The sequence below is a fragment of the Enhydra lutris genome, unplaced genomic scaffold, assembly GCF_002288905.1.
Source record: "Enhydra lutris kenyoni isolate GAN:26980312 unplaced genomic scaffold, ASM228890v2 scaffoldscaffold9, whole genome shotgun sequence".
Lineage (NCBI taxonomy): Eukaryota > Metazoa > Chordata > Mammalia > Carnivora > Mustelidae > Enhydra > Enhydra lutris.
The window spans coordinates 53,354,755-53,381,738 of record NW_019154093.1 but is presented as its reverse complement, the minus strand read 5'-3'; the positions used below and the strand labels follow the sequence as shown (position 1 = coordinate 53,381,738).

The 26,984-nt window shown below is 37.6% G+C and overlaps 1 protein-coding gene across 2 annotated transcripts in view; it reads right to left on the bottom strand.

The window, feature by feature from the left end:
- Nucleotides 1-26,984, bottom strand: part of LOC111143040 (heparan sulfate 2-O-sulfotransferase 1) — a 196,520-nt gene that overhangs the window by 40,818 nt on the left and 128,718 nt on the right. For both annotated transcript variants that reach the window (XM_022496471.1, XM_022496472.1), the window contains exons 2-3: nt 14,106-14,344; nt 4,622-4,707 (exon numbers count right to left, since the gene is read on the bottom strand). In XM_022496471.1, the coding sequence (XP_022352179.1) occupies nt 4,622-4,707; nt 14,106-14,344 (325 nt within the window). The remainder of the gene's footprint in view (nt 1-4,621; nt 4,708-14,105; nt 14,345-26,984) is intronic.

Below are 26,984 nucleotides of genomic sequence, written 5' to 3'. Positions count from 1 at the left end.
TCACAAATAGGCAGAGAGACAGGCAGAGAGAGAAAGGGAAGCAGGCTCCCCGCCGAGCAGAGAGCCCGACGTGGGGCTTGATCCCAGGACCCCAGGATCAGGACCTGAGCCGAAGGCAGAGGACCAACCCACTGAGCCACCCAGGCACCCCCAAACTCAACTCTTAAAAGACCATTCATAACAGCAATAATTACCTACTTCTGCATTGGCAAGGCATAAAAGGCCTTATTTCGTGCAAGAATGTAATGATTAAGCTAAATATAAAAATGGCACTAAATACACCAAACCAGATCTACATAGCATCAAAGTCACAAAGATGTATGTATCAGACCACAGAAAAATGAAAGGAAACAGAAGTGAAGAAAATATTTTTTAAAATCACATCTTTAAATGAAAATCTTTTTTTTTTTTTAACATTACGATTATTGTTTTGGGGAACACCTTTTCCCTTTGAACATGTTACTAAATGTTAAATGTACTAAACAACTTATACATTTATAGAGAAAGAGAAATTATAGAGAAATAAGTTTTGTGTTTAGTACAAATTAGAGAACCCATGCATATATAACTCTCTCCCCCACTACAGTCAATTTTAAAATGGTCTCAGCAGAAAATAAATATTTCACAAATGTCCAAAATGTACAGTATCTTTGTATTGTGGATAACAGATTAGGACTTAAGGGAGAAAATAAATAACATAAGGAAAGAGCAATATGTTGGCTTGTCTTCAAATACAGAAACTTATGCATATTAAAGTGAAAAATTTATAGTTAGAATACAGGTAAATAAGTAATAAATAAAAGGCAAAGAATACTAAGAAAAAAATTACCAAATTTTAATATTTACAATTATAAGAAAAAAAAACAAAGAAATGAGCAATGACACCATTAATATCTCAGGTGATAATAAGCTAAGATGGTTTATAAGAGGTTTAAACCATATATGCATGATAGTGCAAAGCAAAAGTATTCGTGGCCTTATGACTTTCTGGGCCATGGAATCCTTTATGATGAAAACTATGGACCCTCTCCAGAAAGACTGACTTGTGCACTTCAGGAAAGGGGCTCTATGACCCTAGATTAACTACTTAAAAAAACAAACAACCCCCCCCCCCGCAAAAACCTCCAAAGACAGCAAGCCTAATAGTGTAATATTAAGTATAATAGTAAACTGCCTTAAGGCAATAGTGTATACAGAGAAAAAAAAAAAAGTAGGTTATTCATAAGTAAGGACTGTAGGTAAAGAAAAATCACTGAGGAAACTGGCAGTGTCCATCTAAGAATTGTCCATAGGTAAGGATGCCTTGGCACAAAACTTGACCCATCCAGACCCCATGGCAAGTATGCCTGTTGCACAGCTAGATAAACTGGGCTCTAACAGCTTGGTGCCATCATATCTGAATTAAAGGGGATCCTCAGCATTCTCTAGGGACAAACATAGAATTGTGTAAATCCCCAACCATATTATGAAGTGTAATTTATTCCCCAAAATATGTGTATACTATGTAAACTAGGAAGAGACAAAGTTGCAACAAAAGTAAGTTATTATAAAGCTATTTAATGAATCCTTTCTTCAGCACCACTCACTGTGAATGTACTATCTAACCAAACACCACCTGATCCTCATGGATGCAGTACTTGGCAATGACTATAAATTAAATAAATCGGTTGTCTCATTGTATACATCATTTGTTTTAAGAATACTTTTGTATGGATCGGTCTCCTTGAACTCAATCACCATGGGGACTGACAAAATAAATTTCTACATGGAAGGCTGAAGGCTGGACGCTGAACACTGGTCAGTAGTTTCCTGTGTGGTTTCCAGGCAGTCAACAAGGGGTGTTTGAGCTATCACTAAAAGTTATACTTTTTTTTTTTTTAAGATTTTATTTATTTATTTGACAGACAGAGATCACAAGCAGGCAGAGAGGCAGGCAGAGAGAGAGGAGGAAGCAGGCTCCCTGCTGAGCAGAGAGCCCCATGCGGAGCTCGATCCCAGGACCCTGGGATCATGACCTGAGCTGAAGGCAGAGGCTTTAACCCACTGAGCCACCCAGGCGCCCCCAAAAAGTTATACGTTTAAGTGGATCATCCTGTAAAAAAAGCTGATACATCAGGGAAATACAAATCAAAACCACAATGAGATACCACCTCACACCAGTCAGAATGGCTAAAATTAACAAGTCAGGAAATGACAGATGGGAAACCAACATTCACAAAGTTTTCTTTCAGCTGAATACTACTCACTATAAAGGAAAATATGACTGAAATAAGTGAAAGAGGTGTGCTAATGTTTTTATTTTGTAAAATTTGAAATCAAAGTTGAGGTAATAGATGCGGAAACCAACATTCACAAAGTTTTCTTTCAGCTGAATACTACTCACTATAAAGGAAAATATGACTGAAATAAGTGAAAGAGGTGTGCTAATGTTTTTATTTTGTAAAATTTGAAATCAAAGTTGAGGTAATAGATGCTACTGCTAAGAAGGAGTATGAATGTAAAAAGGGAGGATGATCTGTAATATTTTCACTGTTTATAATGAAATATAATGAACTGATAACTACAGAAAAAAATGGGGCTTCAATGAACTAAGGATAAGAACTACAACTTATTTATTCAACTTTATATTACCTGCACTCTATGACATTTTGAAAATGTCCAATCTATACAAATTTTTTAGTGAAAAATTTCTAAATTTATGACATTAATGATATCTGTATCATTTTAAAAACTGTGCTGTCCACCAACTGAAATGAAAACAAAGGTGATTGAACACTAAAGAGAAAAATGGAAAAAGGAACCAGGAAATGTGCTTAAAAAAGAAAATCAGGAATAAGACTAAGTACAAAAAGCAAGACAGAACAGGAATACAAACATGGAACAAGGAGAAGTTTCTGTTATTATGCTACAGTTCTGAATAAAACCAGAAAACTATAGCCAAAACATGGCTTGAACACATATAGGCTTACATATAAATGTGTACTTCTTAGTGATCACTAAACCAGAAATCACTTCATTTTTTATTGTCTTTACCTGCTTTCTGGGTTTCTTGGGATATACTGAGTTTATATGCTTTAAGGGATCTTTTAAGGCAACTGAAAAGCTAAGTGATTAAATATTTCTTTCACCAAATTTGACTGTTCTCTCCTGAAGGCAAGTATTTTAATGGATTCCACAAAGTACTATGGCAGTCAAGAATATGTTTTGAAGAATAAAAGTATTCTAAAAATTGGTAAGGTGATGTTTCTTTCCTCTCCTTACTCTTCACAGTCATTAGGTCTGTCAAACTAAAATTTATTTTAAAAGATACTAGTTACATCTATAATAGTTCTTGACTATATACATCAAAATACATTCTCGCTAGGTGATTTCTTTCAGGTGTTTGTTTAAAATCTTGTAAAAGTCTATTGAAATTTTTCACAATACTTTTCACTTCCAAAAACATGAGACTGATTGTGAAAATATTCAAAACCTTAAACATTCATGTTAGTATTTAATAAATGAGATTAATCTTTTCAAGAAACTTTTTACTTTGCAACTGCAAGAACCCCAGCATACACCAGAGCTTCAAGTACAAGACTCTTGCCAAAAGCAAAAGCACTCAATATATTATTTTAATAATGGAAACCTCAAGTATTAGAAACCAAGCTGTGTGTGGAAAAAATAAATCATTTAGGTGGAAGGGTAACAAACATTCAATTGAAGGATAATGCAGCCCTGAGGGAAAATATGCATATGAATGGAGTTTATGAAATTGGTTCAGTGCCTCTGCAAAGAAAAAATAATTAATTTATTTTAAAGCTACCTATAAAATGTTTTCAATATTGCAGTATGAATTATTTACAGAAAACTGTACATCTAATTTTAAAGCTACCATTTTACTGAAATATCTTGAGTACTGTGGAACTAGAAATAAAAATACATTGTTTCATGTATGTGGGAGATTCCCTTTTAATTACATGCTCTTCAGAAAGTTATGGGTTAGTACCTAAATCAGTAATAATTCATTCAACTCTTTTTCTTTTCAAATTTAGTAATTTAAAATAACTGGGATATCAACTTAATTTTCAAATTTGACATAGAATACTCTAGAGTTGACAAATACATGAGAGTATATTACTGTGAAGTTATGACTACTAATGAAATGACCGAGGGAATATGTCTGAGCTTAAATCATTTTAAAAATACATTTTAAATATGTCTTTTAAGTTAGTAAGGCTTTTGGGGAAAAGATCTGGATTTGAAGTTTTACCATAACGCTACAAAAAAACATTCAAATGGATTCACAAAATAACCCATGTTTAGAATATTCCTCTTGCTCTCCTAAAATAAGTCACTTGCTTATACAAGACACATAAACAGAATAATGATAAATAACTTTAGAGTATCACCTATATTTAGTCTACTTCGAATTTCTAAAATTACTGACAATAATCAACTTATGAACACTAGAGGGCAGTAAAACACCAGAAGGTGTATTTAAATTACATCTCTAAATGTGGCAAAGGCAAGCCAGTACATTTTTTTAAAAATCAGAATCATAACGATTTAATAAATATGTTTCTTTTTAGGTTGCTAAAGTATAAAGCATTCTATAGCATGTCATTTTGGTACAACTTACTTTGCAAAATCCAAATAAGAAACATGTCCATGATAAAACCCTGGTTTCATCTCTTTCCAGGAAGTTATATTCTTTACAAAGCGTACCTAAAACAGGAGAACACACTCATTACTGAAGTTCAATATAAAGGAAAATGAAATCTGATGATAGCAAAATACTTTCCATTTAGACATTTAAAACAAATCACACCAGTTTGACAATTACGGAGCTTGAAACACAGGTTTCAACTAAGGAGAGCACAGTGTGATCTGTAATTACCAATTCATCACAGAGGGAGCTATCATCACCACACTCAGAGGAGTGAGAAAGAATCCTGAAAGAAAAACCCACACAGTGCAATCATTACAATGCTGCATAGTGAGTAACTGACATGGGTGAGGGGAGGGTGGGTACCAACATACGCCCAAGTCTGTTTTTTACTCCCAGAGACTTGTTATTCATAAAAACTCATACTTATTAATGGCTCAACAAATAAAAACAAAAAGTAATCCTCAAACCAAAATGATTAAAGAAAAGATGATGATTGTCAGAATAAAGAATATTTAAAGAATAAAGAGCAGATATCATTAGCTTGTTGATAAAAAAGTGTAAATATGCTGAAAAAAAATTTTCTTAAAGATTTTATTTATTTGACAGATCACAAGCAGGCAGAGGCAGGCAGAAGGCGGGGGGGATGGGGGAGTAGGATCCCTGCTGAGCAGACAGCCTGATGCAGAGCTCGATCCCAGTACTCTGAGATCATGACCTGAGCTGAAGGCAGAGGCTTAACCCACTGCGCCACCCAGGCGCCCCTGCTGAAAAAAATTTTAAGAGCTGATTAATAGAGAGCTTGATAAGCCTAAGTACCACTAGCTACAAAGCAGTGATACACTATTTCTCAAAGAAAAATGGCATGTATTTTTGATAAGCAAATTTCTGCATGATAAGCAGCAAATAGCTGAGAATGTCTTCTGGGGACTAGGTACAGTGTGGTGGTGAAGGTGGAAGGGTCGGGAGCCCACCACCCTAAACTGCACTGAAAGCTTCTGCAAGCTGTGACCTCAGCCTGGAGCACAGGCCTGTGAACTGCATATTTCTGACAGCTTATCAATCTTGCATTTACATTTTAGAAGAGAGTTAGTCATGTGGAGATATACTGGACCACTTCTACCAGATTAGTCGATAAATTAATGGCAATGAATGATGATGGGCGCCTCCCAGAAAAGGCCTATTGGTAGTGCAGAGCACAAAACAGTGCAGAAGCAGCCACATGTCAGAGAAGTGAGCTAGGGAAAAACAGAAGGTTCTGGGGAAATTTATTTTTTAGGGGAAGCATTAATAAGTCATATACTGGGGTGCCTGGGTGGCTCAGTTGCTTGGGCTGCTGCCTTCAGCTCAAGTCACAGTCCCAGGGTCCTGGTGGGAGCCTGCTTTTCTCTCTGTCTGCCGCTCCACCTGCTTGTGCACTCTTCATCTCTGACAAATAAACAAATCAATCTTAGGGGGGGAAAAAAACCCTCATATTAAGGGAAATAATGGAGTTCTTAGAAGGGAAGTTATAGGAACTTTATCTTAATATCTTATACGTACACACACATACCCTTAAATCTGAAAATTGAATGCAGATAAAATTATGTTGCATTAGAAAACACACAATTATATTTCAGCAGATATTTATGATTTTTCCCCACTGAAAAAGAAAGAGCCAAAAAAATGTGTGATTTGAGGTTTTCATGTTCTTTCCTATCTGTTAAGGTTCCAAAGAGAATGAAAATATCAAATGGCAAATGAAAAGAAACAGAAAATTAAAATTAGATAACCTAAAAACTGAATCCTTAAAAAAAATTCACACGTTGAATATGAAAAGTCCTTATAAACTGCCACTTACTGGTAAATTATTTCATAAAAAGCCTTTGGTTCTGTGAAAATCAGTTCCATTATTTCAGCCAAAAATGAGAGGGAAGTAGAAGGAAAAGAGAATAGGAATGGGAGGTGGTGGTTTAAGGATAGTTAAGGCATATTTAGCGATTCAGCTCTATTTTCCAGAAGCCCGGATTTAATGTGGATGTGATGGTGTGGGAGAGAAATGAAAGGAGGTGGCAGGTTGAAATCTGGGAAAATGGTGTTCTAGAAGCCACATGTTAGAGAGGATCAACAGTACCAACTTAAAAGTGCACTATAGTAAAAGACTCAGGTGGAAATAAGAGTTAGCTGTAAATATAAACTTCAAGGATCCTTCTTTCTTCCACCTTTCTTAAGGACAGTCAGGGTTAAACTGAACCCTCCTAAGGACACACTTCCTTGTTCCATGTGTCCTTCACCGTCCAGTGTAGAGCTCAGGAAGCTAGATAATGCCTGGACTGCTGCAGGGCTTCTCAAACTCAAGGTGCAAATGAATCATCTCGGATTCTGGTCAAAATGCAGATTTTGATTCTGTAGGTCTGGAGTGGGGTCCAAGACTCTGCACTTCTAACAAGTCTCCACAGGATGGCAGGTCAGTGGCTCACACGGAGGAGCAAGGCTTGAGCATAGGTGGGCCCGGGAGTTACCGCTTGGCTTTATTTACACGAAGCTTGTTTTTATACTGCTTTGCCAAGGGGCCCTGAGGTCTGCAAAAGCTCTTTGGCAAAGATACACTCTCATATTCACTGCTTTTATGATAAGGAAAAAAATGTACTGAAATAGAACAGATTTTTAAAGATTACCTTGTAAGCCACTGCAATACATAAAACAGAAGTAAGGACAGGAGCAGAATGAACCCTGCCTACTTCGTCTCCTTCTACCCGCAAACAGTGATGCCTGAAGCATTCTGAAACCAAAGCATTCCAAGAAACACAGTCTAAAAATGAATGAATTGGAAAAAAGGGTTGTGTTTCCAGTTGGGACTGAGGGAAGAGTTGAGTGATGGTGGAGAACAGAACAAGGCATGAATCTTCCACTGTTGTCATCAACTCAAAGTCTCTTGTTTATAGAATCAGCATTTTAGAGGTTGAAGGGACTTAGGATATCCTATCCTTTTATTTTATAGATTAGAACACTGAAGCTCAAAACCCACATACCTTAAATTTTGGCCCAATCATCCTTCTATAACACAAGTTAATTTTCTTAATTTCTTATTGTTCAATTTAAGCAAAGAGGAAAAAACCCAGAAGGATGTGAAAAGAAGGGAGAGTAGCATTTGTATCATTATTTTGATCAACAAACTTGGGCACTGAGAATTTCAAGTCTTATCCACTGCTAAGAAAACCCCTCAGGTCCAGTCATTCAAAACTCCTCATCCCACAAGCTTTCAAAGCTCTGTTGATATGGCTCTCAAAATTGTTCATCTTCTTCATCACATTCATTATAACCTCCATGTCCAATCCACCCTGTCCACTATCCTCGTACTGGACAACCATTTTTGCAATTATGACCACTGACTTATTCTTGCCTTTTTATTATCCTGGGTAACCACAGGGATTGCTGAACACTGCTAGTCAAAAGTAAGAGACCTGGTTTAAATGTTTATATAAGACCTTGCATTTTATTTTCTAAATTCATTCTGAGGTAAATTCACATGGGTTATTATTGCTTTTAAATTCTCTATACTATTATGTTAAAGTCTGTCAAAACATACAGAATCTTTCTCTAATCTCCCAACTATGAGAATACTGAAGGTTCCATATTTAATATATATGTGCATATGTTTTTTTCTTTCATCTCATCAACACTTAAAGTAATGTGTTAAAGTCTCATTAGTAAAGCTGTGGCTGATATACAATTTGCAATAAATCAGCAGAGGCTGAGCTAAGACTGACCTTCCCTTTACAAAAAAGAAAAAAGTGCCAAGCAAACAAATGATGTCAATAAGGGTCAAGTGGTCGTTCAGACTAATCTGGAGAATAGGCAGAGCATTTAGAAGAGTCATTTACATACTGCTGAAATTCTATAACCATCCTTTGACCCCCCTTTGAAGAGCAACCTTTTTAAAAAGTTTCCTTCTCAGGGCACCTGGGTTGTTCCATCGGTTAGGCAGCTGACTCTTGATTTCAGCTCAGGTCACAATCTCAGGCTTATGATCTCTGGGTCTGGCTCTATGCTCAGCAGGCAGTCTGTGTCCTCTCCCTGTCCCTCTGGCACACTCCATTAAAATAAGTAAATCTCAAAAAAAAAAAAAAGTTTCCTTTTCAAAGTCTTAATTTAGCCACTTAACTTTTACCAAGTTAGCTGGTTCTCCCCAAAGTGCCCCCTGCAGACTTTTCTCTGTCTCTCTTCCTCCTTCCATCCCCACTCTCACCCTTTCATCTGTCAGCCTCACTGCAGTTCCCCTCCACCATTTTCTGCCCTCTCACCTCTCCTGCACCACTCGCCTAATCTTTCAGTTTTTCTTCTGGTTTTCCTCTGCAATGGGACATCCTGCTCAAGACCTCGAGATAAGGCTCTGGAATAGGTAGGAGTGCAAATGGAGATCAGGTGAGCAAACCGGCACGCCGTTCACTGTCTGGACTCTCACCGACTACATTTGGCACCAGTGAAAGGGAAGGTGAGTAGGTGAAAGGAGCAAAGCATAATCGTGGCAAATGGACTTAAGAAGACTGAAGACGGAAGAGACTGAACACAGTGGCTCGGGGAGAAGAAATAAAGTCACCACAGTGAATTTATTCAAAGAGTATTTCCATACTCTGAAACAGGCTATCAAGAAGGACGTTTCAGAAGTAGTTGTTAGATATACTACATGAAAAGAGATGTTTTATAGCTAGCCTGGAGCAGATCCGAAACTGTGATTTCTGTCAGGTTTTATAACTCAAGCAGAGTCAGGCTAGCAAGTCATTAGAGGAGACCTTTAGGGAAAACAAGCGATGTAGGGAGTAGTGTTGTGATTTATCTGCTAGTGGACTCAGACCTGAACCAGTGTGGCAGAAAAAGTTAAGAAAGCACCATGTCTTAAGAGTGTACCTAGACCTATATACTTAATAAGATTCATCTCAACATTAATTATCTGAAAGAACTTGTTTTCACTATCTGTGAGTAGGAATGTCATCCTGACAATCTTGGCCAAATTCCAACTTTGTAATTACTACCTGGTGAATGAATACTACTATTAACTTGGATAATTACTACATACCGAACTTCTACTCATGCCTATACTTAAATAAACATCCATTGTACAGCTGTGGGTAGTTTTATGAGACTAAACTAGAGAGGAAGTTTTCTATACAAAAAGGAAAAGTGAATAACAATTGGATAAAATATAAAAAAGGTTCAGCAGCAACATAACATAATATTTCACCAAAGTCCAGAAATTTCTGTTCAGTCCTTTCTGCAGGAGAAGGGTGGGTGTGTCCCAAATCACCTGAGCGAAGGGGAGAACATATTACCATCAATCAGAGGGGCTCATTCTGCCAGTAATCATCACTGACATTGTGCTCAACTAAGAACTACTTTTAGAACCTAAGTCCATTCATTTGTTCTCTCTTTCATTCATTCATTCAACAAAAAATTTATGGAGCATATGTACTGTGTCTCAGACTCCATTCTAAACACAAGAATACAGTGGTGAATAATATGATGAACAAGGTTCCTGCCTTTTAGGAGCTTCTACAGAGGAAAAGACCAATAGAAAACAAATAAATCAGTAAGTAATAGGAAAGATACATAAAGAATGATGATGGTGTACTATAACTTGGAAGAAGTATTTAATATATAGGATAGCCAAGTGAGGTTTTTCTGAGAGGGTGTCATCTAGAGGATGTTAAAAGGATAACATGAAGTCAATGGTGAGAGACCAGTCTAAGACAGACTGCTACGTGCAGAGGCCTTGAAATGGGAAAGGTTTGGTACATTCAATGAACCAAAGGTCAGTGTGGCTAGTAAACAAGATGATGAAGTAATGGACATGGGCTAGATTTAAAAGGGCCTGTTGGCCAAGGTAAGGAATTTGGATATGGATTTTGATGGGGAGGTTAGAATATGAATTTAAAGACAAAGTACTTCACCATCCTGGGAAGTCTATAATATGCATTTTCACATAACCCACTGAGAACTATGTTCTAGATGTTTGCTACTCAAACTCTGGTTCAAGGACCATAAGAATCAGTTTGGGCCTCAGGTTCCATCTTAGTCCTTTTGAATCGGAATCTGTATTTTAACTGGTGACTGATATACACAATACAAGTTAGGAAGCACTCATCTTAGGTGTGGTCTGAAAAATCAGAATCTGCAACAAACATCAAGTCATGCAAAAGACCAGAAGGTGCCCTAATAGCGAATTAAAAGAAAAAAATTACTAAGTTGTCCTACAGAGAATGCAAATTCTAGATATTTCCGATGTGTAGAAAGGAGTTAAATATGATCACAAACCTTAACAGATGAGTAGAAAAGAATTATGAAAGATCCTAAAAGACACTGCCACTTAATACCTATCTGACAGTTACTTTAAAGACAAGATGTTCTCTAGAGTAGAGATATTTTCATGATAGCAGAGTAAACTTCATTTTCTAACTACAAGAGCTAATGAATCACCGGTCTCCTGCCAATCCCTACCAATTCACTGAGTAAAGCATGCCTCAAAGATAGAATTCCCATGACTGAGTCTGTCTCCCTCTCATGGCTTACTCTTCCCATGCCTCATATTCTCAAACGTTTATCTTTTCATTTGCTTGTTCGAAATTTCCCTCTTAATTTATTCCAATTTCTTAATTGTGAAAGATCCCTGAACTACAGAAAAGTTGAAAGAATAATCCAGTCAACATCTCTATACTCATTCACTAAGATTCACTAACTTCCCAGTTTTGCCTCTGTTTTCTCCATATGCACACACATGCTTAATTTTTTCTGAACCATCTGAAAACAAACAGCAGACATTTTTGATCAAGGATCCAGTTACAAATCACACATTACATTAGGATTTCAGATCACTTAGTCTCCTCACCTCTAGAGAGGACTGCCCAGCCTCATCCCCAAACACACCTTGTTTGGTTGTCACAATGTTGATACTTTACAGAAGTTCAGGTAATTATTCTGGAGAATGTTCTAACAAGATGGATTTGCCTGTTTGTTCAAGATTAGGTCTGGATTAAACATTCTGGTGAGAAACATTTTGGGTTAAATAATTTGGTGGAAAGGACGCCGGGGTGGCTTAGTTGTTAAGCATCTGCCTTCTGCTCTGGTCATGATCCCAGGGTCCTGGGACCGGGTCTCACATTGGGCTCCCTGCTCAGTGGGGAGTCTGCTTCTACCTCTCCCATACCCACAGCTTGTGTTCCCTCTGGCTGTGTCTCCTCTGTCAAATAAATAAATAAAATCTTTAAAAAATAAAATAAACAAACAAACAATTTGGTGAAAATACCATAAAATGATGTTTTCTTTACATAATCTTCATCATTTCTACATCTATGCTTTACGTTCTATATAAATTACAAATAAGTCTTCTGAAAGATGTGGCCTTGCTTTTTATTTCTTTAGGAATATAGCACAATCCCTGTATCTATTACATACTCAATAAATAAATGAAACCTTGAGAGCAGAGTGGACAACTGTTTCTAAGGATGGCAGAATATGCAGAGATAGCTACTACCTGCTCAACAGTTTCATACCTGACTCAACATATTTGGACTTTGCCTCTAAAATTTGAGAAATAATTAAGTATGTGAACAGTTTAGCACAGTGCCTTGTACAGTATATATGAAATACATCCAAGAAAGAGCTGGAGCTAGAGAGTATTTCTCTACTTTGCCCCACACAAACATATTTTAAATGCTGCTCATTATGTAATCTCACTGCTTTTAAGATAGTGTTTATGCTTCTCTTCTAATTTTTTTTCCTATATATAACTAACAAGCTATTGAAAGAAAAACAGCTTTATCTCATCCAAATGCAACTGGGAAAATCTATCACTACATGATGCCTGTAAATGTCATATGTGGGCAGCTTCCAGAGATTCTTATTTCATGAAAAAAAATGGTTAGTATCACTGTCAGACATCTTATAGCTGTCATACAACTTAGTAATGCTGGACACAAAATAAGCAAGGTAACTATTTTTCTAAAAAATACTACTGAATAAGTCTAAAATTACTATGGAAGTATTAAGAGATGTTCCTTTAAGCCAAGATGTATTTTGAAAAGCAATCAAGCAAAGAAATTTAACATCTACCACACACTGTATAAAAATGGATTATTTAGGATACTTGCCCTTGGTATTCAATATTACATAATGAATAGTTTCTATGACCCACTTAGCTAAATAAGCTCATGTTTCTTCTCATTTACAGAAGAGTTATTTAGTTTGGCTGATGGATGTAGATTTTTGGTTTTATGAAAAACAGTAATTGAGGATACTGCAGAGAGCCAAGAATTATATGGGCAGATGGTATGCCATATACTATTAGACTTTACTAACAGCTCTCAAAGAAAGCAAACCTTAACCTTATGTATCAGAGTTACACTCTTGCTTCAGAGCAGGATAAGAGTCAGCTACTTTGTAGTAAATAAGTTCAGCTGTTTTCAGATACATTCATAACTGTATGACTATCATAAAACCTTTCTAATAATGCTACCTTAACATATTTAATCCTAGACAGTATTTCCAAATATTATCTTTTCTCCTCATAGGGCCCAATTCCCATTCCCTTCAATATTTATAGAGAATTCTATTAATTTATAATTATAGTCAGAACTCCAGTTGTGGAGAAACTGTGTGCTACTATTGCTAAAGAGATAAGTGATTTTATTTCATGAGATAATTTCCTCCACTTTTCTTAAGACTATTTCCTATCTATCCATTTGTTAATCTAAAGTTTCTTGACAACTTAAAAGGCAAGGTTATGTTAAAAATATAAGCCACAATTTCCGTTATCCAGGAGTTTGTAGTTAATATTACATAAATTACTAGTAAAGGTGAGATGAAGTTTAGGAGGCTAGTCACAAAACTGAACACAGGTATTCATTAAATAAAGATTTCTCTATCATAAAATGAGACAACAGAATGATTTCTATTGCAAGGTATCTTGCTGAAAATATTTCCTATTTTTAAAAGGATACCATAATAAAGAACATCATTTTCTTTTCAAAAATTCAAGCTTTTAATAAGTTCATTAATTTTATAAATATTTAAATACATATAATATGCAAGGAAATATACCAAATATTGTGAAAAATGTAAAATTATAGAGAAGTTTGTTTAGCAGGGCCACCTGGCTGACTCAGTCAATTAAGCGTCTGCCATAGACTCAGGTCGTGATTCCACAGTCCTGGAATGGAGCTCCACATCTGGCTCCCTGCTCAGCAGGAAGGCCTGCTTCTCCTTCTCCCTCTGTGCCTGCCCCCCAACCCTAACTCATGCACACACTCTCTCTCTCAAATAAATAAAATCTTAAAAAAAAAATGTTTGTTTGTTCCTGTTCCCCAAGAGACTTACAATTCATTGGGGTCAGTACACATATTCCTTAAAATGCTTTTGCCTCTTGAGATACAAAATATGAATGAGGAAGTGTCAGAAAACATTTACTTATCTCCTACGTGTTTACCTGGTCTTGTAGTGACATCACTGGATTATTTTTGGTAGTGTTGATGTGAAGAACATGATACTTATTCTTTGCACAGAGATCATAGGCAATATTGGTAAAGGAGGTGCTTGCAGTTTTGGGGACTCTGTTATAAATGATCACCATGTCCTCTTCCTCATCCAGCATGGCCTCTTGCCGAGGGCCATCCATCGTATGTCGCTGCTCAATTTCTCGAACTTCATGTCTTGCAATTGCCCTTTCTGCAAAGAAAAACAGTTGTGAGCTCACTTTTTAAAGACAATGAAAATAATTTCCCATTCCTCAAACATAATTCTCCAATTTAGAAATGAGTAAGAGCACCTGAAGAAATGTTTTGAAGACCAAACATTCAGAATTACTCTCTGAAGGATAATACACATGCATATACAGAAAAACAGAATAAACAGTCATCAAGTTTAGAATACCACAGACCGGAGACCGGTGTAGTTCAAAAATCACAGTTCTTTTTTTTTTTTTTTTTTTTTAAGATTTTTAAAAAAATATTTTGTTTATTTGAGAGAGAGTGTGCGCACGCGCAGAAGCTGGAGGAGTGACAGGCAGAGGCAGAAGGAGAAGCAGGCTTCCTGAGGAACGGAGAGCCTGATGCACAGGGCTCCATCCCAGGACCCTGCGATCATGACCTGAGCCAAAGCCAGACGCTTAAACCGACTGAGCCATCCAAGGTGCCCCACACTACATTCTAATAGAATAGAATTTTACAGCCTGAATTAACTCTCAAACACACAAAGACAGATTGCATGGATACTAAACTTCACTGTAAGAAGTGCACTTAGAAAATAAGTCACTTGGAATTTAAGCAAAGATTTTGAAATTTATACTTAGGATTTAATTATTTCCTCATTTATCAAAAGGTAGCAGGGCAATGGTTATAAATGCTGGAGTGATTTTAGGTAACAAGAGTAGAAACTATACCAATACAAATCCTTTTTCTTTTTGGTGTTGTACTACATTCTAAGTTTGGGCTATGTTTGTTTGTTTTAAGATTTTATTTGTGAGAGAGAGAGAGAGAGAGAGAGAGAACGCGCGAGAGAGCGAGCCTATAAGCAGTGAGAGTGGCAAGCAGAGGGAGAGGGAGAAACAGGCTTCCTGAGGAGTACAGAGCCCAACGTGGGGCTCAATCCCAGGACCCCAGGATCATGACCTGAGCCGAAGGTAGATGCTTAACCTGTTGAGCTTATTACTATTATTCTTTGTTTAATATAAACTTCAGCTTTGAATTTTTTTAGAATAAGGAAGCCAGCAAGGGGAAAGAGAGATATCAGGGGATAAAAACTTGTAACAAGATTACAAGTTACCTTGCACAGACACAGCTGCCCACACATACCATGCACCCTCCTACCACTAGATCTTTCTGTAAAGTTGTTTCACCTGCTTTGAACACTCTACTATTTTCCCTGTACCATAATGCTGCCTGGTGAACTCATGAACCTCCACATGGAATGTCATCATTGCTCAAACGGGAAGCATGATTCAATCTCCCTAACTAACTAACTAACACATAATGCATACATATGTCTCACATACCACATGTTTCAAAATAGCAATTTTTAAATATTGTATGTGTTATTGGTATCTGTCTACTATAAGGCATGACTTAATACAATGACATGAAAAAGCAATGAGGTACAATTAGAGTAACAAGCATAGGCTTCAAATACTGTCAAACCATGCATTTTATATTTTGGTTCAGAAGATACGGTCACCACATTTAGAAAATATACTCTGAGCTGAAAATTCACATTCATAAGACTTGAATAAGAGTTCCAGGCCTGCTACTTACTAGCTGTGGGCTTTCCAAAACAGGAGAAGTGCATATGTTCTATATGTATATGCATATATGTTTCCTTTTTTTTTTTCCTTCCCATTGGGAGAGCTGGATGGGAATGTGCAGGGAAGGAAATGAGCTTAATGTTAAGCACACTGCTGGATTGCCTGGGATATCCAGGAGATGTTGTGTAGATAATTGGACACATAGGTCAAGAGTTGAGAATAAACATTCAAGTAGAAGACATCTGGGAAAACCATGGAAATGAATGCAACTGCCTACATAATCTAAAATATGTAGCATGGGAAAGAGACTCTGGGACAGAATCTTAGGAAATACCACCATTTAAGGAGCAAGTAGAGACAATCTGTAGAAGGAGGCTAAGAAGAAAGAAAGAAAAAGGAAGCAGGGCAGACTTTCAAGAATCACATGCCACATGATAGCATATTACTTTTCAAATTGACAGTGCTTTCCAAATGGACCTATAAATCAAGGTAATATATGAGGCTATAAGCATCTACATAAGATTTGGAAGCTATCTCAGGTTAAATTCAACGAGTATTTATTGAGAACCTACACATATTATTATATTCAATAATTTTTAAGGACTCTTATCTCCCAAACAACCTCAAACTGTCATCAGATCCCAAATTATTATGGTATTGTTACATACACATGCTGTACTCTTTCCACAAAGGGAAATAAAGCAGTGCTGCTGTCATTCAAGTGCTGACGAAGTGTGAGAGCTCTCCTCAAGCAGCCCAGACATGCATGAAATTGCCTTTAAAAGATTCACCTACAAGCAACGATGCTGGATTTACCTTAAATGGTTTTTCTGAAATCAAGTACTTGGAAAAGAGTTTATGTGTTCTTTCATATATGGGTACCCATTTTACCTACAGAATACTCAATGACTAAACAAAATCTGTGGGTATCTGGGTGGCTCAGTCAGTTGGGCATCTCTGCCTTTGGCTCAGGTTATTATCCTTGGGTCCTGGGATGGAGCCCCACATCAGGCTCCCTGCTCAGCCAGGAGTCTGCTTCTCGCTCTCTACCCTACTCCCTACTTGTGTGCTCTCTTTCTCATTCTCTCTCAAATAAATAGATAATTAAAAAAAAAAAGAAAACCTGCAATATTAATAGTTTCTATAATTACTCCATCTACTTAATAAAATTTTACATGCCCAATAACTGTTGGCAAAATTAGCTACTAAATTAAAAAATATTTTTATTTTACTTTTTGAAGATTTTATTTATTTGACAGAAAGAAAGAGAACAAGCAGGGGGAGCGGCAGGAGGAGGGGGAGGGAGAAGCAGACTCTCCACTGAGCAGGGAGGGAACCTGATGCCTGCCTTGATCCCAGGACCCTGGGATCATGATCTGAACTGAAGGCAGATGCTTAACCAATTGAGCCACCCAGACGTCCCTTAAAAATATTTTTAAAAAGAAGTGATCATTTAGTCTGTGGATGTAATTTTTTTTTTAAATGATAAAACTGTAGCCAGATGTCACATGTAAAAATTAATTATAGGTCTTGGTTCATTATGTGTATTAAGTTACATGTACTGTGTATTAACACAACTTAAAAAGACATCTATGCAAGGTACAAATATGGGAGTCACTACTTTCCTCATTCAAATAACATATTTATATGCATTTTCAATTTTTCAAGGGTTTTTACTTTGCTTTAACAAACAGCGTTATTATTAACATAGTGCCTCAACTACATAAAAAGATGAAAATAGTGTGGAACATCAAGAACATTTTTGTTAGTAGTATTTGTTTATAAAATCAAATCTTGGGGTGCCTGGGTGACTCAGTCAGTTAAGCATCCAACTCTTGATTTCGGCTCAGGTCATGATCTCAGGGTCCTAATGTGGTAGAGCCCCAAGTTGGGCTCCATGCTCAACAGGGAGTCTGCTTAAGATCCTCCCCTCCGCCTCTACCCCCGTCCATGCTTTCTCTTCCTCTAAAGTAAATGAATCTTTTTTTTTTTTTAATCAAATCTCACTTACTTGACTAATAGTAATAACTGTTGATGGTAAAATACTAGTATCTATTTCCACCTTTGACAAATGTAAAGTCAGTAAGTCCAGTCCAGCCACATTCTTTACTTCTAGGTATTCGACAGTTCCAATTCTCTTTAACAAAGATGCTCTGCATCCAGTTACTACAGTTCCTCTGAGACTCTCTTAAATCAATGGGAAAGCTTTATTAGTTACAGCACGTTTGTAGTGCACTTCGAGACTGTAGGCAGTAATTTAAAATACTCATGATGCTTTCTGAAGTAATATTTTTCCATGTTTGAGTAATGAGTTGTAAAGAATCTGCTATGCAAACTATTTCAGAACCCCCAGAAAATGTACAGCCTACAAACAACATGGGGGTGCAATCTGAGAGTCATGAAATTACAGCCAGGCCAGGCACCACCGGCAGCTGGCACTAATGCGTCCAACACTGAGGACAGACCCGGAACTCCACGGGGTTCTAGTTCTAGACTCCTGTGCAAGGTGGCATGTATTTCTCAGCTCAATGAACATTTCCCTGTGGCAGATTATCAACAAACTCAACTCTTTTGTTTTTTTAAAGATTGTATTTATTTAACAGAGAGAGAGATCACAAATAGGCAGAGAGACAGGCAGAGAGAGAAAGGGAAGCAGGCTCCCCGCCGAGCAGAGAGCCCGACGTGGGGCTTGATCCCAGGACCCCAGGATCAGGACCTGAGCCGAAGGCAGAGGACCAACCCACTGAGCCACCCAGGCACCCCCAAACTCAACTCTTAAAAGACCATTCATAACAGCAATAATTACCTACTTCTGCATTGGCAAGGCATAAAAGGCCTTATTTCGTGCAAGAATGTAATGATTAAGCTAAATATAAAAATGGCACTAAATACACCAAACCAGATCTACATAGCATCAAAGTCACAAAGATGTATGTATCAGACCACAGAAAAATGAAAGGAAACAGAAGTGAAGAAAATATTTTTTAAAATCACATCTTTAAATGAAAATCTTTTTTTTTTTTTAACATTACGATTATTGTTTTGGGGAACACCTTTTCCCTTTGAACATGTTACTAAATGTTAAATGTACTAAACAACTTATACATTTATAGAGAAAGAGAAATTATAGAGAAATAAGTTTTGTGTTTAGTACAAATTAGAGAACCCATGCATATATAACTCTCTCCCCCACTACAGTCAATTTTAAAATGGTCTCAGCAGAAAATAAATATTTCACAAATGTCCAAAATGTACAGTATCTTTGTATTGTGGATAACAGATTAGGACTTAAGGGAGAAAATAAATAACATAAGGAAAGAGCAATATGTTGGCTTGTCTTCAAATACAGAAACTTATGCATATTAAAGTGAAAAATTTATAGTTAGAATACAGGTAAATAAGTAATAAATAAAAGGCAAAGAATACTAAGAAAAAAATTACCAAATTTTAATATTTACAATTATAAGAAAAAAAAACAAAGAAATGAGCAATGACACCATTAATATCTCAGGTGATAATAAGCTAAGATGGTTTATAAGAGGTTTAAACCATATATGCATGATAGTGCAAAGCAAAAGTATTCGTGGCCTTATGACTTTCTGGGCCATGGAATCCTTTATGATGAAAACTATGGACCCTCTCCAGAAAGACTGACTTGTGCACTTCAGGAAAGGGGCTCTATGACCCTAGATTAACTACTTAAAAAAACAAACAACCCCCCCCCCCGCAAAAACCTCCAAAGACAGCAAGCCTAATAGTGTAATATTAAGTATAATAGTAAACTGCCTTAAGGCAATAGTGTATACAGAGAAAAAAAAAAAAGTAGGTTATTCATAAGTAAGGACTGTAGGTAAAGAAAAATCACTGAGGAAACTGGCAGTGTCCATCTAAGAATTGTCCATAGGTAAGGATGCCTTGGCACAAAACTTGACCCATCCAGACCCCATGGCAAGTATGCCTGTTGCACAGCTAGATAAACTGGGCTCTAACAGCTTGGTGCCATCATATCTGAATTAAAGGGGATCCTCAGCATTCTCTAGGGACAAACATAGAATTGTGTAAATCCCCAACCATATTATGAAGTGTAATTTATTCCCCAAAATATGTGTATACTATGTAAACTAGGAAGAGACAAAGTTGCAACAAAAGTAAGTTATTATAAAGCTATTTAATGAATCCTTTCTTCAGCACCACTCACTGTGAATGTACTATCTAACCAAACACCACCTGATCCTCATGGATGCAGTACTTGGCAATGACTATAAATTAAATAAATCGGTTGTCTCATTGTATACATCATTTGTTTTAAGAATACTTTTGTATGGATCGGTCTCCTTGAACTCAATCACCATGGGGACTGACAAAATAAATTTCTACATGGAAGGCTGAAGGCTGGACGCTGAACACTGGTCAGTAGTTTCCTGTGTGGTTTCCAGGCAGTCAACAAGGGGTGTTTGAGCTATCACTAAAAGTTATACTTTTTTTTTTTTTAAGATTTTATTTATTTATTTGACAGACAGAGATCACAAGCAGGCAGAGAGGCAGGCAGAGAGAGAGGAGGAAGCAGGCTCCCTGCTGAGCAGAGAGCCCCATGCGGAGCTCGATCCCAGGACCCTGGGATCATGACCTGAGCTGAAGGCAGAGGCTTTAACCCACTGAGCCACCCAGGCGCCCCCAAAAAGTTATACGTTTAAGTGGATCATCCTGTAAAAAAAGCTGATACATCAGGGAAATACAAATCAAAACCACAATGAGATACCACCTCACACCAGTCAGAATGGCTAAAATTAACAAGTCAGGAAATGACAGATGCTGGCAAAGGATGCGGAGAAAGGGGAACCCTCCTACACTGTTGGTGGGAATGCAAGCTGGTGCAACCACTCTGGAAAACAGCATGGAGGTTCCTCAAAATGTTGAAAATAGAACTACCCTATGACCCAGCAATTGCACTGCTGGGTATTTACCCTAAAGATACAAACGTAGTGATCCGAAGGGGCACGTGCACCCGAATGTTTATAGCAGCAATGTCTACAATAGCCAAACTATGGAAAGAACCTAGATGTCCATCAACAGATGAATGGATAAAGAAGATGTGGTATATATATACAATGGAATACTATGCAGCCATCAAAAAATGAAATTTTGCCATTTGTGACAACGTGGATGGAACTAGAGGGTATCAGGATTAGTGAAATAAGTCAATCAGAGAAAGACAACTATCATATGAGCTCCCTGATATGAGGAAGTTGAGATGCAACGTGGGGAGTTAGGGGGGTAGGAAAAGAATAAATGAAACAAGATGGGATCGGGAGGGAGATAAACCATAAGTGACTTAATCTCACAAAACAAACTGAGGGTTGCTGGGGGGAGGGGGGTCGGGAGAAGGTGGTTGGGTTATGGACATTGGGGAGGGTATGTGCAGTGCTGTGAAGTGTGTAAACCTGGCGATTCACAGACCTGTACCCCTGGGGATAAAAATACATTATATGTTTATAAAAAAATAAAAAATAAAAGAATAATAAAAAAAAGAGCTGATAGCACCTTTCACTTTAAAGGAGCTGGAGTAAACCAATGCTTTGCTCTTCTTACCACTATGGACAACTAAAAACCCTGGACATTATATATAAGTCTCTAAAAGGTAGAGAGAGAAGGCAGCCAGCCAACTAGTTAGGGTTCTTGGGACTCCGGAATGACCAAGTGGCAAGTTCCCTTCGCATATCCCAGCTTTGGAGCAATAGAGGCTGGCTGTCCAGAAATGGGCACACACAGAAAGAACCAAACAAAAGCCTACTCTCTCTAGCCAAAGGACCAAGGGAGGGACAGCAAAGCAAGACCGAAAACTCTCAGACATGACAACTCAACCTTAGTCAAACCCTATAGAAAAAGTGGTCCCATCTCCACCCTCACAGGGCAGGTAGGCAGCCCAGACTTCTACCCTCATAAGGCTGTAATGAGGTACTCAATGTCCCTGAGAGGGTGGTGTCAGAGAAGACCAAGCAGGGAGCCAGGACTTTCATCCCAGGCAGCAGGTATCAAGCCACCTCTACAGTGTCAGGAGACCAGGCAAACATACTTCCACGTGGTAGTGGTGAGGGACCCTTCCCTTCCCCTTCTTGATAGTGTTATGGGAGACAGAGTGGGGAATCAGGACTTGTGCCCTCCTCCAGTGTGATAAAGCTACTTCCACTTGCCCTGCAGCACCCATGAGCCCACTAGCTGTTGGCAGTGGCTGAGAGAGGACCTGGACTTCTACTTCCACTTGGAAGTAAAAAAGGATCTGCCCTTCCCTTACCAGAGCAGCGTCAGAAAAAGTCAAATGAAACAGATTTAAATAAGATTCAGAGTCGCACATCAGAATAGAAAAATGTCCAAGTTTCAATTGAATACTATTCAACATATCAAGAACCAGGAAGATCTCAAATCCAATCAACAGAGACAATCAAGAAACAACAACATCCAGATGACAGAGATGTTAGAATTATTAAAGATTTAAAGTGGTCATGATAAAAAATGCTTTCATGAATAATTATGAACAAGTTTGAATAAACTTGAACCAAATGAATAAACAGAAAGCCTCAGCAAATCAGCTGAGTGACAAAAAATATATAAAAAAGGACTGAAATGGAAGCTTCAGAACTCAAAATTAAAATAATCAAAATAAAAAACTGTGAGTAGACTCAATAGCAGAATGGTAGGTAGGAAAGGAGAAAAGTTTAGTAAATTATAAGACAGAACAAAAGAAATTACCCAACAGCAGTAACCCGTGTGAAAATACACTGCAAACAACAATAACAACAGAGCCTCAGGGAACTGGGGGATATAACAAAAGATCTATATATTTGAGAGAGAGCGAGAGAGAGAGAGAGCAAGTGCACACACAAGTGGGGGAAGGAGCAGAGGCAAAGAAAGAATCCCAAGCAGATGTGACCCTGAGCACAGAGCCCAACACGGAGCACAATGTCACAACCCTAAGCTCATGACCTGAGCAGAAACCAAGAGTTGGATACTTAACCAACTGAGCCACCCAAGCATCCCTCTGTCACAGAGTCTTGACAGGAGAAAGAAAGCAGGGTGATAAGGGTACTGAAAGAATTCACACCTGAAAACATGACATTGTGACAAGAGACCTAAGCAGTAAGATTCAAAATACTGAACAAACTCCAAACAAGGTAAACCAAAGAGATACATAATAGGACACATCATAATTAAACTTCCGAAAAACAAAGAGAAAAAAAATCTTGAAAGCAGCCAGAGTATGAAGCCTTAACTCTAGGAGAAAACTGGAATAACAGTAGAATAACAGTATGAAATGGCACAATGTTTCTCAAGTGCTAAAACAAAAAAATCCTATACCCAGAGAAAATAATCTTCAGGAATGAAAATATAAATGAGATATTCTCATCTGAAAGAAAACTAAGCAAATTTACCACCAGCAGATCTACCTTAAAGATTAGCTAATGATAGTTACCTAAACACTGTGTGATGTGGTTCTAAATATATACAGAGGAAGTATTAAAGACAATTATATTGTAAATGGTAGATAGAAAAGGGATGTTATTGGTGGTATGCTTTCCATACTTTACTTGGATTGGTAAAATTATGATACCAGGAGACTGTAACAAGTGATTTTTTTTAAGATTTTATTTATTTTTCAGAGAAAGAGAGAGAGAAGAGAGCACACAAGCCAGGAGAGCAGCAGGCTCCCTGCTAAGTAAAAAGCCAGATGTAAGACTTGCTCCCAGGACCCTGGCTGGGATCATGACCTGAGCTGAAGGCAGAAGCTTAACTAACTGAGCCACCCAGGCGTCCTATGAGAAGTGATATTTATATAAATAGATAAAGCAACCATGAAAAAAGCTATATGAAGACTTTAAACTCAAATACAGTATATAAATCACAATTCTAAAAAAATATAAAACCTACAGGAATGCAGCAAGAAGAAAACAGAAACAACAAAACCAGAGAGAACAAACAAAAAATAAAAGTATCAAGGGACGTTTTAAAAAGACATTGAAGCAAATTAAAAGAAAACTTGTGGGATACAGCTCACGCAGGACTGAGAGGGAAATTTACAACACTACATGTATACATCACAAAAGAATAGCTTCCAACCAATCATCTAAGCTCCTACCTCAAAAACCAGAAAAAGAGCAAGATAAACTCAAAGCAAGAAGGAACAGAATAATAAAGAACAAAAACCAATGAAACTGAAAACAGAACAATATGGGGGAAAAATGAATAAAACAAATAGCTGGTTCTTTGAAAAAAATCAGTTAAATCGATAAAATTTTAGCAAGACTAATAAAAACAAAGACAAATTTTATTTTATTTTTTTTAAAGATTTTATTTATTTATTTGGCAGGCAGAGATCACAAGTAGGCAGAAAGGCAAGCAGAGAGAGAGAGGAAGGGAAGCAGGCTCCCTGCTGAGCAGAGAGCCCGATGTGGGGCTCGATCCCAGAACTCTGGGATCATGACCTGAGCTGAAGGCAGAGGCTTAACCCACTGAGCCACCCAGGTGCCCCCAAAACAAATTTTACTATTAGCAACAAACAAGGCATAACTAGCGATTCTGCAGACATCAAAAGGATAGAAGAGTATACTACAAACAATTTCACACATATAAATCTGACAGCCTGATAAAATGGACAACTTCCTTGAAAATCAAACTGTGAGAACACATTCAATATGAAATTTGTAATCTGAACTGCTCTAGAACTATTAAGGAAATTAAATTCCTAACTTTGAAACTCCTAAAGAATGAAATACCCAGGGATCTGGCAAAACTGAATTTCTGTTCATGATAAAAACTCTCAGAAAAATAGGAATATAGAAGTCCCTCTACAAAATCCTACAGCTACCCTAAGAATGAAAAACTGAAATTGAATGCTTTCCTTCTAATATCAGGAAGAAGGCCTACAGTAGAGTTTCATTACTCTTACTTAACATAGTGTTGGAAGTTCTAGCCAGTGAATTAAAGCAAAATAATAATACAAACAGCAGCAGTAGCAACAGCAGCATACAGATAGAAAAAGAAGAAATAAAACCAGCCCTATTTAAAAATGATAGATTTTTCTATGAAGAAAATCACAAGGAATCTACAAAAACAATAGAATCCTAGAATAAATCAGTTCAGCAAAGTTCCAGAACATAAAATAAAAATACAAAATCGAGGGGTGCCTGGGTGACTCAGTAGGCTAAGTGTTCAACTATTAATCTTGGCTCAGGTCACGATCTCAGGGTCATGCCATCAAGCCTTGTGTCAGGCTCCATGCTGGGCATGCAGCCTGCTTGAGATTCTCTCCCTCTCCACCCCACCCAACACACACACTCTCTCTCAAAAAAATAAAAAAAAAATAAAAAACCAAAATACAACTGTATTTCTATACTAAACATAAAGACACAAAAATGACAATATCATCTACAATCACACCAAAAAAAAAAAAAACAAAACAAAAAAACCCTGTTGTAAATCTAACAAAACATATACAGGACTTACATGCAGAAAAAAGGTTGCAAACCTCTAAAACTTGTTACAAGACATGAATCTACACATTCAAGCTCAATGAACCAAAAGAAGGATAAACTCAAAGAGATCCACAGTGACAAATTAAATCAAACTGCTAAAAGCCAAGGCCAATGTGAGTATCTTGAAAGCAGCAAGAAAAAAGCCACTTATTAACTAAAGGATCTGCAGTAAGATTAAGTGTATGTTGGTCCACTTGACCATGTCCTATAGAGTTCCTAAGGCTCTGGTCCCTTTCCTCACTAGTTTTTCTTTTCACCCCTGACTATAATTTTAATTGCTCTTTCTTTCTGTTCACTGATGGAAACTGAAAATAGGAATAGATCACTTGAGTCCCCATCTTCTATCAAAGTATTCAAGTGATCAAGATGCACGAATACTATGCAGCCATCAAAAGAAATCAAAAGAAATGAAATCTTGCCATTTGTGACGACACGTGGATGAACTAGAGGGTATTATGCTTAGCAAATAAGTCAATCAGAGAAAGACAACTATCATATCATCTCCCTGATATGAGGAAGTGGAGAAGCAACATGGGGAGCTTGGGGGGTAGGAAAAGAATAAATGAAACAGGATGGGATCAGGAGGGAGACAAACCATAAGAGACTCTTTTTTTTTTTTTTGACAGAGATCACAAGTAGGTAGAGAGGCAGGCAGAGAGAGAGGAGGAAGCAGGCTCCCTGCTGAGCAGAGAGCCCGATGCGGGGCTCGATCCCAGAACCCTGAGATCATGACCTGAGCCGAAGGCAGAGGCTTTAACCCACTGAGCCACCCAGGCGCCCCCCATAAGAGACTCTTAATCTCACAAAACAAACTGAGGGTTGCCAGGGGGAGGAGGGTAGGGAGAGGGTGGTTGGGTTATGGACATTGGGGAGGGTATGTGCTATGGTGAGTGCTGTGAAGTGTGTAAACCTGGCGATTCACAGACCTGTACCCCTGGGGCTAATAATACATTATATGTTAATAAAAATTAAATTAAAAAAATACAATAAAAAAGGTATTCATTTTGCAGGATTCTGCTATACATGAAGAAATTTTTTTTTTTTTTTAAGATTCTATTTATTGACTTGAGAGAGAGAGTGCACACACACACAAGCCAGGGTGGGGGGAGGTCAAAGGGAGAGGGAGAAGCAAGCTCCCCGTTGAGCAGGAAGCCCAACAGAGGGCTGGATCCCAGGCCCCTGAGATCAGGACCTGCATAGTATTCCATTGTATATACATACACCACATTTTCTTTATCCATTCATCTGTTGATAGACATCTAGGTTCTTTCCATAGTTTGGCTATTGTGGACATTGCTGCTATAAACATTTGGGTGTATGTGCAAAAATTATTGTAAATTCCAAATTAATTGGGATAGCAATGAACTATTTACATAGAAAAGAGACAATTCTATAACTGTGTTCTTAATAAACCAAAAGAAATACCGTATAGAACTTGAATTCTCAGCTCATGGACAATCATATTAGCATCACCTTGGAACTTGATAGAAATGTAAATTCCTTGGGCTCTGAATTAGTTAACTGGAGAATGTGGGAAGGCAGG